General features: G+C 48.8%; 1 protein-coding gene across 10 annotated transcripts in view; it reads right to left on the bottom strand.

Annotated features, from left to right (window-relative positions):
- Positions 1-15,458, bottom strand: part of kiaa1217 (KIAA1217 ortholog) — a 69,097-nt gene that overhangs the window by 42,649 nt on the left and 10,990 nt on the right. For 7 of the 10 annotated variants that reach the window (XM_084702651.1, XM_084702658.1, XM_084702661.1 and 4 more), the window contains exons 1-2: positions 7,411-7,522; positions 5,063-5,394 (exon numbers count right to left, since the gene is read on the bottom strand). In XM_084702651.1, the coding sequence (XP_084558777.1) occupies positions 5,063-5,394; positions 7,411-7,459 (381 nt within the window). In that variant the 5' untranslated portion in view covers positions 7,460-7,522. Of the gene's footprint in view, positions 1-3,596; positions 3,749-5,062; positions 5,395-7,410; positions 7,523-15,458 lie in introns of those variants that run through there. The other 3 variants (XM_084702653.1, XM_084702657.1, XM_084702660.1) reach the window with 3 other exon arrangements.

Below are 15,458 nucleotides of genomic sequence, written 5' to 3'. Positions count from 1 at the left end.
CGCTCGCCTCCGTTTGCCCCGCGGACGTCGTTTGTTTTGGTCCCGGGGATCTCGTCAAACTGCCTCTTCAGGGGAGAGGTCATTAAAGGGCCCAGCTCCTGCCGCCGACACTGGTCCGACACAGAGAGAGAGAGGGGGCAAGAGAAACACAGAGAGAGAGAGAGACAGACAGACAGAGTGAGAGAGACAGAGAAAGAGAAAGAGAGAGACAGAAAGAGAAAGAGAAAGCGAGAGAGAGTAGGTTCGATGAGAAACAGATGTTAGGCAGCCGGCTCCCCAGTGCACACTGGATCTGATTGTGTTGATCCCAGTCAAGGGGGACGTAACAGCCATAGCAGCCGTGACAAAGTGGTGATTTAGGAAAAACATGGCGAGGGGTGGGTGGTTGAAGACTGGACACGTTTGACACCGAGAGAGTTTGCATATATCCCCTTTGCAAGGCTCAGAACATGCGAAGGCGTCGGGCCTTCTAAACAATCAGAACATGCAAAGCGAAAAACAGATGTAGACAGAAAAGACAGAGAGGAAGGGGTAGGAAGAGAGAGAGAGAGAGAGAGAGAGAGAGAGAGAGAGAGAGAGAGAGAGAGAGAGAGAGAGAGAGAGAGAGAGAGAGAGAGAGATAATCAATATACTCTCAGATGTAAGCTCTTTTTTTGGTCAGTTTCTAAGGATGGCCCCTCGGAGGTGGCTGACCTTGGTCAATGGTGGAGAACAGTGTAGCAGGCCAGGGATAGAGGGAGAGTACAACTGTGCACCTAAGATTAGCCAAATGTTGCAAAGGCCATATTAAGAATTTCACGTCTGAGAGAGAGAAAGGAGGACGGGAAGAGTTTTGGAAGAATCATTTCCAGTAGCTCTAGGTAACAAACCTGAGTTTAACAAAGTTTATGTAATTCCCAAAATAAGCAGGTGGTATTTCCCATCCCAAATAATCCTATTAGGACATTGCTGAACTGTTTGTCAACTTGAATTTCCCTAAGCACGGTTCCCCCCAGTAATACAAGCTGTAACAAATCATGGGTATCCATTGCACCTGTCAATATGTTTACATCTCCCCCAAAAAAACACCACAGGGAACTCAGGAGCTGTTTCCTAACACCTCTCCGACAAAGACCTGGGCACTCCGGAGCTGGATGGCTAGTTAGGTGTGAAGGATTGCTGGGCTCGACTTGGGAAGGCCACAGCTGCAGGCAGCTGTCCTGAGATGGCGGCGGTAATCCCCCGACACCCCGGCACGATGGCAGCCAGACTGCAGGGCGGGGGCTGTCATCGCTCAGTCCTCACGGGGAAGGGAGAGAGGGCGGAGGAAGGAAGGAAGGAAGGAAGGGTGAGAGAGTGGAAGAAAAGCAGGAAGGGAGAGAAGGGGGGAGAGAGAGAGAGGGAGGGAAGGGGAGTGCATGGAAGAAAGGAAGGGAGGTAAGGAGGTAGGGGGAGAGATAGAGAGGGAGGGAAGGGGAGAGCGTGGAAGAAAGGGAGGAAGGGAGGGGGAGAGAGATCCGTGTGATCGGTCAAGCGCTACAGTGCGTGCTCATCATCATCAAACGGGCCGACTCGTCTGAAGGGGCTGGGAGGACGGTGGGGGGGCGCAGGGAGGGGCGGGGTGGGTGGATGGGCACAGGGGCAGGCCGGCTATCTCATCTCCCCTGGGTGGCGGCCATGTCTTTGCACAGGCCCGATCAAGAGAGGAAATTAAACCTCCCTGCCGTTTGTTAAGGGTTTAAGGATCAGAGCAAGGGAGGAATTGAGGGGAGGGGGGAAGACTAACTGGGGGGTAGAAATTGTATGAGAGTGAGTCATTCATCACGAGGTTGGGTGAGGGTGGGGTGCGGGGGGGGGTCACTCACTTTCCTGCGGAGCGTAGAGATATCATCTTCCCAACCTCCGTTTAACCTTGAGACAACCCCATCTGTGAAATTTCAGACCTTCTCTTTTTGGTGTCACTATCGTAGCACCCTTGCCTCCGAAGTTGCTCCTCTGGGAACTCTCTGTCACTCAACGGCCGTTTGAGAACATTACTTACAGTTACTCACTGCCATGTTACAGCCTTATTACATGTGTTTGTCCTTCCAAGTAAAAGTGTTGCTACAATAGACACACATTGATTACAACAACGCATGGCAGAAAGCATACTTGAAGCACACAGTTGCCACAAGGAAAGGTTAAAGCAAACAATTTTAAATATCCCTGGATAAATTCTAGTCCAGATTAGATCTGATTCATGTCAGGTGAAGTGGACTACCATATGTAACACTGACATGAGAAAAAACTTGTGCTGGCTATGGCAGTTTCAATCCAGCCAAAAATGTCCATGCATGCATTTCTGGTAGCTTAAGTTGCAAATAGTCTCAGTTCTCACAAAGAAAACATACTTCTTTGTCCAAAACAGCTAACAGAAGCCCACATCCCACCAATCAGATCTCCTCCCCCAGCTCATTTGAATACACTTGACTTTGAACTTTATCCATGGGAAAATACTTGGAGGGAAGCGATGCTGCCTAGACAGGACTCTCTCCACAGGGCCCATACAGTATAGAACAAATGATTCACGACCCTGGAATGACCCTCAACAGCATCTTGCAAATCAATCAAATCACGGATGATGTCCCAGGAAGACCAAAACAAGCGAACAGTCTCACTCTTCCATATCCTTCTAAAGTGAAGTCTTTCACCATTCAAACAATATGCTTTTTATTTGTTTTTCTCAAATACAAAATCCATGGACAGGGCCTTATTTCTATTCAGTTTATGTATTCTTTATGAATAATACATTTCACAAGGCAGACACCTGACACCTATAGAACAACTTTTGAGTGTGGTGGTGTGGGGAGGGAGAGAGAGAGAGAGAGCGACGATAACAAACACCCCCTTGTATCCGTGCAATACCTTTACTGAATCAATTTCACAATTGTCCAACTAGCCACCACAAAATTGCAAGTACTGAGCAAATACAACACGGGTACGATGGTCAAATTCAACATCATCATACTAGCTTGCGCCTGGGTGAGATTGTATTGCAAACACATGAAAGGTATTCGACTGGTTAGATGCACTGACCAATGAAGACTTCAATGTGAGAATGATACGCCAGTTCGTAGTTGACCTTTACAGTCGAGAATTGATCAACTGTTGTTGTTGGAACGTCCTTGAACTCGCCATGCCGATTACGCGCCATAAGAAGACGCTGAGAGGTTATAAAACGACTGTTAAAGACACATTGTAACACTTCATACGCCTCGATTTTTCACATAAGTATGCCATTGTCGCAAATTGTCTTAAGCCACTGTTAATGAAGTATTGGAATATAACCAATAATTTAAGAAAAGTATAACCAATTGCTTTGTTGCTTGTAAAACTCCAGCGCCACTTTTCCAGCATCCCCCAAGTGGAGCACCTGATATCTGCACCGAGTAGTTTCGACATGTACATCGGTTATATATATTTTTTTTACTTAAGACTCAGCATGACTTTCTAAACGAAAAACAGAAGCGAATGCATGCCTGTCGGTACGTATTGCAACAACTTACCGAAAGTTTCCGTTAAAAACTGGAATAGTTTGAATACCTTAAAATAAGGATGCAATTGCAGTAAGAGCCTACCGTCAAACTGCGTCAGAGATGCGTGACTTAAAAGTTGAAGCGTTCTTTTTAACGACAATTGTTCATTTGTATTCCATTGCACAACTCAGACAGAAAGGACTGTGCCACAATTGTACCGTGTTCCATGACTTGAGCGTAACGCTCTTGCATTAAGCGAGGGCTTCAAGACTCCAAACTCCGAACAGGCACCTACATGTAAGCTGAGCCCCTCGAGCGATGACATCATGCCTCTCCATGGCAACTTTGACTCCACCCTGTCCAGAGCTTAATTTACCTGTCCGACGACCATATTTATCTCCAAATATACTATTGTGTCGGACTGTCGGATATTGACTTGGAATTGAATTGGAAATGGAAGTCTCTACACATTTAGTTGAAAATGTTATTTAGTTAGACAAATCTCTCTCTGTTTCAATAATCAGATATGTGAATGCATCTCAGCACAAACACACACACAAACGCACACACACACACACACCCACATACACACCCCCCCACATACACACACACTTGCACAAATATACACGTCCACACACACACACTTCTTGCGCAACGCGGTGTGTGCCCTTTACCATGTTACCCCCCATGGCTCAGTGTCTAACTGCCTTACATTCAATCTTTGTTTTGGCTATACACCCAGGCGACCTGTCTCCCTTTTGTGTCCTCTGACCCGGAACAAACAACAACACCCAGGGCTAGGTGAGCACAAGGTCCACCTAGATAACTCCCCTCACAACCCCCTCACACTTCATCACCCTCCCTCCCTCCCTCCACCCTCGCTCTGAGTCTGCCTCTCCCTGAGTCCTCCCTGAGCACTCACTGAAACACACCTGGACATGCAGCATGTTATTAAGTCGGAATGTGAGGACAGCATATAATATAATTATATATACGTATATAATTAATCAATACATTTCCATCCTGTTATACATTCTTTACAAATGAATTACCTGCAATGCATAAATAAGCAGCAACAGGTTTATATGTGCTTCAAACACAAAGTCTTAGCCAACACAAAGCTGAAGTGAAAGGTGGAAAAAAGAAAATAGTCTCAGAACAGTTGGAGTATAAAATATCTGACATCCTGATTTATAGGATGGCCTTCCATCCTATCCTATGGGTAAAAAGGGATAAATAGTGGCCTTGGCCAAGTTCTTCAAAACAACAAATCGATCAAATAACAAAACCTTTCACACATGCGAAATGAGTACTTTCCTTAAGATCATAATAAAGTAATAATATATAATATAGTATAATATAGTCTTGCTGTGATTCTAAGACACAGTGGCCGTTGTGTCTCATGGTTTTACTGCAACTATGTTACAGTATGATTTCTTTTGAAAAAAACAGAGGCTATGCACACCTTGGTGAGAACAGACACTGAATAGTCACTACCACTGACGTGAACACAACCCACAACCTCCACCCAAACACCCAGTGACGAGCTCCACCGGAGCACCACGGACCTGCTCGCGGAGCCTCTCCTGGTGGCCCATGATGGCTGAGGCATGGTGGGGGTACTTCTGCTTCAGGTGCTCCAGGAAGGCCTCCCTCTTCTTGTCCATGTCCGGGGGCTGCATGGCCAGGATGTCTCGGGAGCTGCGGGCGCCCCCTACCGTGTGCCTGCGGGGGACGGTGCGGCTGGAGGCCTTGGGGTCGGTGGCGGCGGCGGCGGGGGCAGGCGAGGCTGAGGCGGGGGTGTGGGAGCGGGACGGCGTGCCATTCGGCGAGGCCTGCCTGCGGCTCAGGTGCTCTCCGTCCTCTGGGGAGGTCACCTTCAGGTTGCTCTTGGTCTGCTCTGTGGAGACGGGGATGGACAGGGAGGGTCAGTACACTGGATCGTCGACGAGGCCACGGTGTAAGACAAGGTCAGTTTGATATGTGTGTGGAGGCCTAGTGTGTGTGTGTGTCTGTGCGTGCGTGCGTGTGTGTGTGTTTCAGTCGTCCCTTCAGTAAAAGCTTTGCAAGATTACAATTCACGAAGACCGCAACACCTTCCAAAGTGGGCGAGACTGCAGTGATATCGCAGGTACTTACAATCACCACTCACGCTTACAAAACCCTCTTCATACAACTAGAACAGTCAGAGGAAATGACTACAATTAGCATCCAAGTATAGGAGATTTTCATAAGAAAACAGACTTGTGCATCAGCTATTGAACAACAGGGCACAACCTCATAACTTCTTCATCTTGCTCCAGACTGGAGAGTGGACTGACAAAATATAAAATGACAGCAGCAATTCTGTCGAGGAAAACATTAACCAGTAGCAGATGTTATAATAAATAAATAAAAACAGGCCAACATTCAGTATCTTGTCTGAGAGGGAACACAAGCCAGACTGTTGATATATTTGGGAAATATCATCCCGGGGTGAAACAGAAGGTGTTGATGACTGCTTCATGTCGAAGCAGATATATTGAGAGGAAATGTCTCGTCGTTCATTAGTGCAGAGAGGATGTTTTAATAAAGTTCTGAGAGTTCTTCCTGGAGATTTATGGGTTCCCAAGGAAACAGGGACCATGTGTCCAATCAACAAGATTATATCTACATAAAACATGTGGGAGTTATGCCAAGTGGCAGATGTGAGGCAATGAAGCAAACATACAACCAGTCCCCACTGTTACAACAGAACCAATAGGTCTGTAAACCTGTGGATGCAGCCCTTTATAGTACGCTATCACTGAGTGGTACTATTACTACTATTTCCCCTGAAACACCCCAAGCTCTCAACAAACCGTTACACTGTTATAAATCAATGCAACCCTGTGGGAATCCGTACTTTAACACCACAAATCAACTTCCTGCTCAGGTGAAAGGGCGTGTGTGTGTTCTGGGGGGAGGCTATCCCAAAAAGCTGTGTGTTACACGCTGACACGTCCCTTTTCACCCCCCGTTGTAATTCTTCCAGGCTGTCGGGAGTGCAGGAGGAGAGGAGATGGGAAGAGAGAGAGAAGGACCAGGGAAGTGTGACAATTCAAACGATAAAGCAATGTTGTTTTGCAGGCGCCAGGTCTGCTATAATGTCTACGTGTACCGTTCAGAAGCTAATAAGAAAAACCACCCAACCTGGCAACCCTAAAGCAATTTGGCCGCTCTGCACACGTATCTGTGTGGCCAGCCGACAGAGACTTGCAGACAGCCTCTTCAGGTGACGGTTCACCACGTAAGCACCTATTTGGTGGGGTGGGCCATTCGCTCGAGGAAATCCTTTCAAACGGTTGGAATGCAGCGCTCGAAAGTGCACTAATATCAAAAGAGCTTTCCTCTCGAATGAACGTAAATCCTGAAAATCATTATACACAACAGACCAGCCAACAATACACACACAGAGATGATATCCAGTTGATTTCCATCTACGATGTGTTCCTCCAGGATGTATATGGGCACAATTGCATGTCAAGAGTGAGGGGAAAACATTGTTGAAAGGAGAAAATAAAAAAAATAAAAATAAAAACTATTGTATATATATTATTCACCCGCACTATGGCACACAGAGTGAGAAGCTGTCTGGATCACATCCAAGCAGTGTGGAGGGGGCCTAAGGTGTCTAAGAACATAGAGAGGTGCTGCAGTGTCATTTCAAAGACCCCCTCCTCCCTCTCAAGTTTACTGCCACAGCATGGTTGGCGTACTTGCAGGTCCTATTTTTAACCTCCCAAACACGGTCATTCAGGCTCTCTCTCTCTTTCTGCAGCTCTATACGGTAACTCACTTAGCCTGTCCATGCTAAGAGGAGAGAGAAAACACTTCAAATGGCCTCAAACATTTCACACACAAGATGGATTCCGGTTCAGGGTCATTCACAGATTACCTTCCACTGGGCTACTTCCTCTACCCTCCTCTCCTATCCTTTCCTCCATGTCGGTGGGCTCCGCGCGGGCCGAGAGCAACAAGCAGACGTGCCGCGAGAGAGGGACAGGCAAACTGAGTGGGAACACTGCATCAACACTGATAACTGCTGGGGCTTCGAAATTCCAGCCTGGGCTCACGTGGAAAGGGGACGGAGGTTACTGACACGCCGGCCCAACCCCCCAAACCTGCCCAATCTCCCCCCTCAGCCTCAAGGGGAGACCGGTGGGGCCGGGGGCTGGTGGGGGATTTAGAAAGTAAACTGCATTCCGGGACACAGAACAACAACCCTAAGGGTTAGTGACTGTGCTTCTGCCTCATCTGGGAAGCCTGGGAGAGTGTGTGTGTGTGTGTGTGTGTACACATTTTCACATCTACAAAGAGGCAGCTGTGGGACAACATTTGTTGTGGGAAACCTGGGGCACCAGACCATCAGGTGACTGCCAAGCATTTTGGCCTTTATGACAGACACTGTAAACGCTAACACACACACACACACACACACACACACACACAATGATACATGTAGTAACACAGCCATGCAACCTCCCTTCTCTGGTTATTATCAGTTAGCTTTAGCATGCTTCTCCCCCCAGATAGTCCCTGATGAAACCCCATTGAAAGGCCCACAGAGCTAGGCATTCCTCCAAATATGTGTCACAGCCCATTTTGAACCTCATCCAGACTGCTCCTGAGTCCTCAGCACATAATACAGCCAGGACAGCAGCAGCCAGTCAGGTATATCTGTTACAAATAAATAGGTTGCACAGGGGCTACTGTATGTTTGGCAGTGTTTCAGAAAACAATATTTTACACAACAAAATGCTCTTCAATGAGGTCATGCCTGCACGGCTCCATAAAAAGAACATGTTTTCTCAAAAAGTCAGCTGACATCAGTGTGGACTGATTGACTTATGACTCGACGTTGCGCAAACCCAGCAGCATTGCACTGCATGCTGTGCAAACTGCTGTCCAGCTGGTGATGTAACCAAAGCATGCTTTAGTTCATCGTATTTCCCGTACGATTTAAACATCTTCAGAAGAAATGTGGGAGATCAGTCTGCAGCCTTGTGGACCATGTCATTGAAAGTGGTGGGATCAGAAGTGAGCAAACACACTGGATCCAGCTGGACGATAATGTCCCACATATGGACGGAACGTTGGCTCTCTCGCACACCCACTCTCCCAGACTGTTAGTCAGCCGGCCAGTCAGGCGTAAAGCTAGCTAGACAGACGGCATGCTAGGTTGTCTGATACACAGACAGACTGATAGACAACACGATAGCGAGACATGTAGCCAGACAAAGATTTCATGTTGAGACATTTTAATGACGTGATTGGAAGGCCCTAAACATGAAACCATTACCATTCTGCCAGTTGCCAGTGTTAGCTAAATGGAATGGTCCAAAGGAAAACATAGACCACATGTTTTCAAAGCCTTATGGGTAATCTAGTTGTTACTGTATCAATAGACTGACGAGTGATGCAATCAGTGTAACGTGGATAATTGACAGTAAAGGCATTACGGTAGTTGAAAACTATCTATATAAACTATCTCTTTCTGCTTTCGACTCGGTTTCTCTGTGAGAAGTCCTGGTGTGGAAGGTTCTAGACATAACAAGATACCACTTGTCATTGGACGTCCCAGGTCTCGTTAAGAGGCCGTCGAAGGACCAATGTTGTCTCCAGTTACGCACCGTTTGTCATTTATTTATGGAGGAATGTATGCAAGCTCTCCCTCCCTCTTTATCTTACCCTCTCTCCCACTATCACGTTCTCATAAGTATGTGGCCAGACAAAGGCCTGCTGTGTGCTATAAAAGCAAAGCCCACAGAGTCATATTATGATACTGTGAATACCAATACACAGACATTGAAGACACTCCCCCATGGATGGCCTGTTGGGGAGGGAACAGCTCGTACTATTGGTATGAAAGTGTTTGGCACACTGGAGTAGTGGGCGATGTGGAAATGAAATATTTCGATTTTCCAGCAAGGGATGTTGTTTTTTTGTATGGTTTGCATAAAAAAACACTAGCACAATGCGTCCACAAACTTGCTTACACACACACACACTCAGTCCTCAGTCCAGAACATAAAGTAGCCTTTGTATTCTCCTCCGCCCTCCCATCCCAGACCATCTGACTCCATGGCCTTCACTAAACCCAGTTACCTTCCTCCGACTCAAGCCCTCACTAGACCCTCTTATGGCCACAGCCAGAGCCATGCTCTGAGTGAGGCAGTTAGCTGTCACAGGTAGGAGTGTGTGTGTCTGTGTTTGTGTTTATCTGTCTCTGTGTGTGTGTTTTTGACTGTGCGTCTATGTGTGTTTCTCTGTGTGTGTGTGTGTGTGTGTGTGTGGAGGTGACCTGGCAACAGCTCACAGAGAGAGAGCTGATTGGGCCATTCACCTCTCCCTGATTACTGATCTCCAGGATAAAGCCGCTCCTCGTCGGCTCCATCAACCCTCTGAAAGCAGCGCTTAATACTCTCACAATGCAGCCTGGTCACATATTTCACACGAAACCTGACACACACCCGCATACACACCAGTATACACGCACACACACACACACACACACATACACACACACACACACACACAGAGGAAAGGTTTGGCCCACAAATCCCTGTCCACCCATAGTATCTGTTACACTTTATGCATGTCAAAGACATAAATACACTTTACGGTCTCATGCACAAATGCCACACACGCAAGACAATGAAACAACACAACTCTGTGTGTGTCTGAGAGTGAGGGAGAGGGAGAAAGAAAAAAGAGTGAGAGAAACGGGGGAGGGGGGGGTGGGGGCTGATGAAACCTCTCCTTTCCTCCATCCTCCATTCCTGGGGCGGTGAGTTACACAGGGTTTGGCCCTGACCTCCAGAACCCTGTTTAGGCCTTGTTATCTAGAATCCTACAGTCTAAGCAAATGAACAGGTTTTCAACTTTTCTCAAGCTACAATCTGTCTGCTTGGCTTACTGGCAGGGTGTCCTTATCATCACCCCCCTCCCCTGCAGATACTGTACTGTACGGGGAATGTGGTTCCAGAACGTTAGCCTGGGAACCACCACCATAGTCTCTGCCAATGCAACACATCAATACAAGGAATATCATGATGGGGCGTTACCAGTTTGGTTTTTACTAGAAATTAGAAAGAAAGATCACACTTCCTTATCCAGGATACCAAGCCTTCCTTCCTCTCTCTCTCTCTCTCTCTCTCTCTCTCTCTCTCTCTCTCTCTCTCTCTCTCTCTCTCTCTCTCTCTCTCTCTCTCTCTCTCTCTCTCTCTCTCTCTCTCTCTCTCTCTCTCTCTCTCTCTCTCTCTCTCTCTCTCTCTCTCTCTCTCTCTCTCTCTCTCTCTCTCTCTCTCTCTCTCTCTCTCTCTCTCTCTCTCTCCCAGCTGTTGTGTGTTTTGTCCTGTCCTGACATGAACACAACAACATCTGCCCTGTGTCAAACCTGCCACAGGAGCACACATGCAGCACACACATGCACGTACACACACACACCCACATACACACCCACGCACACACCCATGCACACTTCCACACACCCAGGCACGCACCCAAACACACACACACACACGCACGCACGCACGCACACACACACACACACACACACACACACACACACACACACGCACACACACACAGTCACGGAGATGCAGCCCAGTCTATCTGCTGCTCTCTGCTGTATGTCAGGAAGTCTTCAATAAACACAGAAATGGCTGCGAGCCTGGATAGGCAGGTGGCCAAAAGATACCAACTGTGTGTGTGTTTGTGTGCATGCATGTGTGTGCAGAAGTGTGTGTGCAAGGGTGTATGTTTGTGGGCATGCATGAATGTGCATGTGTGCATGTGTTTGAGGAAATCCAGCTAATGAATCTTCAAATGAATACAACATAATGGGCTTCCATATGCCAGTAAGGCCTTTCAGCTAAATGTACGACACACTCAACTGCATTTGACTGCTGCTCTATTCCCAACAGAGCTGTCTGTTTAGGCCCAGTAAATACTGTCTTAAGTCAATACTCTGCAAAGGATTGAGACGGAACTGCAAGTTGGATTTCCTCTGGTTTTGGCATCATCTTAGGCTCCTGCAGTAACACACATCTTGTGTGTTCATAAAAATTCATATGAGTCTAACACCGTGTTTCAGCGAAGGAGACACATCACTGTGTGTGAAGCCCCCAAATCTCTTCAGATGATATTGAATCAGTTCTCTTGTGCGCCATACAAAGATCCCCACCGCTTAATCCCCCCCCACCCCCTCTTCAATATCTCCTCCCTTTTCCCGCAATTCAAGTTTGGATGTAAACAGTGAGTCCAAACAGCATGCTGTGCAGTGAAAGGCAGGCAGCTGACTCACTCTGACTACCCGGATGAAATGAATGAGCGCAACTGTCTGTCTCTCAATACCTTCTTTTTCTGAAGGTTTAGATCTGACATTTAGAATGAAATTAAACCTTTCATGTCAAATAAAGATTTTCCTCATGATTTGTGTTGAAACATGATGTGGTGTTTTACTGCCATACACAAGGGGGAGCTGTTTGGCATATTCTAGCACTTCATGGAACATTGGATCAAATCTGAGAGACAGTATCGAAAATGGTAATAGTGGATGAGAGTGAGCGAGTTTGGAAAAGGGCATGTGCAAGTGTGAGAGAGTGAGTGTGTGTTTGGTTGTGTGTGTGAAAGTGTGTGTGTTTGGGTGTACGTGTGTGAGACGGTGTGTGTTTGGCGGTGCGTGGTCTCGTTTCCTCCTCACAGCAGTTTCTCAAAAAATCGTTCTTAGTTGTGCATTAACGGAGTCACTGAGTCTTGCCTAATGAAAAGCGTGTCTGTAGTCAATGTGTCACATGACTGCCATTGCATACTGTGCATATTAACCACCCCCCCCCCCCCTCCGTCAAAAACACACACCTCTCCAGTACACCCCTGTCTGCCCTGCCCTGGGCCTAGCCAAACCCCCACTTGGGAACCTCTTTAACGTTGACCCAGGCAACCTCGTCAGAGGCTACCGTCTCCTGGCCAACGGCTAGGCTCGTAGCATCATCACACGAGGGGCGGAGACGGGAAGTGGGAGGAGAGGGGAGTAGTCTGAGGGCAGCTGCAGAATCCAGCCAAGAGAGAGAAAGAAAGGAAGAAAGAAAGACGGGGGGGGGGGGGGGGGGCTGGTGACTCCATCCTTCCTCCCCTGGCAAGAAGAGCCATTCCTGGGGCTATGAGTCACAGAGGGCTGGGCACTGACCTCCAGAACCTGCTCACAAGCATCCATGCGTCTTCTGGACTCCCCGGTACAATAACGCCATCAACCATAAGGAGAAAACGATTAAGGCCTAACTTATTCACACTCCAAATGGCCAATTACCTATGCACTTGAAGAGTTTTCACCAAGAGAAGACAACAGCTTGTGTAATGGGTCTAGTAATTCCACGTCTGAGCCAAAACAAAACTCCAGCAACCGCCTGTGATGTGGCCAATGCATTCTTTTTCTGTTGTTCATCAAAGTCCATCCAGTGCCCCCCTGTCCTTGCCTATGCTTGGCTGGAGGATGATAGTCTAACAGATCTTTCTGTCTGATCGTGGCCTCAAACACTCCGTGAATGTGTTTGTCCTTCTCATTCTGGACGGTAGAGTTGTGTGACAGCTCCGGTAGGGTGGAGGGATCGGGTCAGAGATAGGAGCAACCATGTTGTATGCTGTCCAAGAAGAATGGTTTGCTCTTGTTGATAAGACATCTGTTATCTTCTCTGGTCAGGTGTTCACGCTCTCCTTCTCTCCCTCCCTCTCCCTCCCTTTATCTCTCACTTTCCCTCACTCTTTATCTTTCCACTCCTGAGAGGTCTGCATAAATAAATAGTAAATATGAAGTAACTGAGACGTCTCCACAGCTCATGAAAATCATGAGGAAAAAGAAAGAGGACAAACATACACACACACTGACGGAAAGAAACGATGCTAATAAGCTTAGCACATGACAACCAAGACATGCTGGTGTGCATTAGGCAGAGGGTTTGTTCATGCAGGAGCATGCAAATCTGTTGACTCCCAAATGTGAATTTTAAGATGGCTTGATCTTGCGCAGGTTCATTAAAAAGTGATTGCTCTGCAATTGTCTCTCTCTCCATGGTGATAATCAGCTTAGCTTCCTGACTTTCCAGCCAGTCACCTGCCTATTTACATTCCCTCCCTCCCTCCCTCCCTCCCTCCCTCCCTCCCTCCCTCCCTCCCTCCCTCCCTCCCTCCCTCCCTCCCTCCCTCCCTCCCTCCCTCCCTCCCTCCCTCCCTCCCTCCCTCCCTCCCTCCCTCCCTCCCTCCCTCCCTCCCTCCCTCCCTCCCTCCCTCCCTCCCTCCCTCCTTCCCTCCCCTCTTGGTATGGAGGCTTCCTTCCTCTCTCTCTCTCTCCCGCACACCTTGCAATTTCATATTCCTCTTTTGCTCTGTCTTCTCTCTCTCTTGTTCTATACCACTCTCTTTTCACTCCCTTCCTCACTCATTCACACAACCGCCCGCCCGCCCTCTTCTCTGTCCTTCACTCCATCCCCCCCGTGTTTCTCCGTCTCTCTCCGTCCCTTACTTCTCTTGCTCCTCTCTCTTCCTCCCTCTGTCTCTCTCTCTCTTGCCGCTGGCTGTGCTGCTGGCTACAGACCCAGCCGGGGGAACACAACAAGACATCTTATCAACAAGCCAGACTCTCAGAGGAGCCAACACTGCCACAGTCCCAGCCATGTAGCCGACCCACTGTCCTCCACCAATCACCCGAGTCACCGTAGCCATCTGCTGTGAGCCACACCGCAGGCTAAGCCCCAGTCTAGCTGGCTGGGTTTGGGGGAAAGGGAGAAACGTGTCTGCTGTTTGTACAGATCATGACCCTTCCCCTGCCCAACCATCTCAGCAATGTGCACGGCAGACTCGAGAATAATAAGCCCCCAAAAAACGGTACTGACCCCATTGTGTGAGGGTGTGTGAGAGATGGTTTGACACTTCAGTCTAGCAACTTGTAAGTACACTTTGTAAGTACCCGGTGTGGGTTCCCTCAGGGTCACCGCTGCTGGGACTGGGCTGGGCTAATAAGTGATGCAGGTTGAGCTGTGCTGTAAGGTGATGGGTGGGGGGGGTGGAGGGGGGGTGGAGGGAGGGTGGAGAGGGGCTATCTGAGAACACTGGAGCTACTGTCTCACCGGCAAACTGTGAAACCCCCAGTATGCATGTGTGGACTGTACCCAAGTGTGCGTGTGTGTATGGACTGGGCCCAAGTGTGTGTTTGTATGTATGTGTGTTTTTGTGTGTGTTTGTGTGCGTCATGCCCGGGTGTGAATGCGTTGGGGGTGCTGCTAGAAGGGAGGGAGGGGGGGTTGAGGTCCATGGCAGCATGCCCAGCTCCAGTAGAGGGGGACAGCATGCCCAGCTCCAGTAGAGGGGGACAGCATGCCCAGCTCCAGTAGAGGGGGACAGCATGCCCAGCTCCAGTAGAGGGGGACAACATGCCCAGCTCCAGTAGAGGGGGACAGCATGCCCAGCTCCAGTAGAGGGGGACAGCATGCCCAGCTCCAGTAGAGGGGGACAGCATGCCCAGCTCCAGTAGAGGGGGACAGCATGCCCAGCTCCAGTAGAGGGGGACAGCATGCCCAGCTCCAGTAGAGGGGGACAGCATGCCCAGCTCCAGTAGAGGGGGACAGCATGCCCAGCTCCAGTAGAGGGGGACAGCATGCCCAGCTCCAGTAGAGGGGGACAGCATGCCCAGCTCCAGTAGAGGGGGACAGCATGCCCAGCTCCAGTAGAGGGGGACAGCATGCCCAGCTCCAGTAGAGGGGGACAGCATGCCCAGCTCCAGTAGAGGGGGACAGCATGCCCAGCTCCAGTAGAGGGGGACAGCATGCCCAGCTCCAGTAGAAGGGGACAGCATGCCCAGCTCCAGTAGAGGGGGACAGCATGCCCAGCTCCAGTAGAGGGGGACAGCATGCCCAGCTCCAGTAGAGGGGGACAGCATGCCCAGCTCCAGTA

The sequence above is a fragment of the Hypomesus nipponensis genome, chromosome 8, assembly GCF_054491055.1.
Source record: "Hypomesus nipponensis isolate SF chromosome 8, ASM5449105v1, whole genome shotgun sequence".
NCBI lineage: Eukaryota > Metazoa > Chordata > Actinopteri > Osmeriformes > Osmeridae > Hypomesus > Hypomesus nipponensis.
The sequence above is the reverse complement of the archived record's forward strand: the minus strand, read 5'-3'. Positions and strand labels throughout refer to the sequence as shown.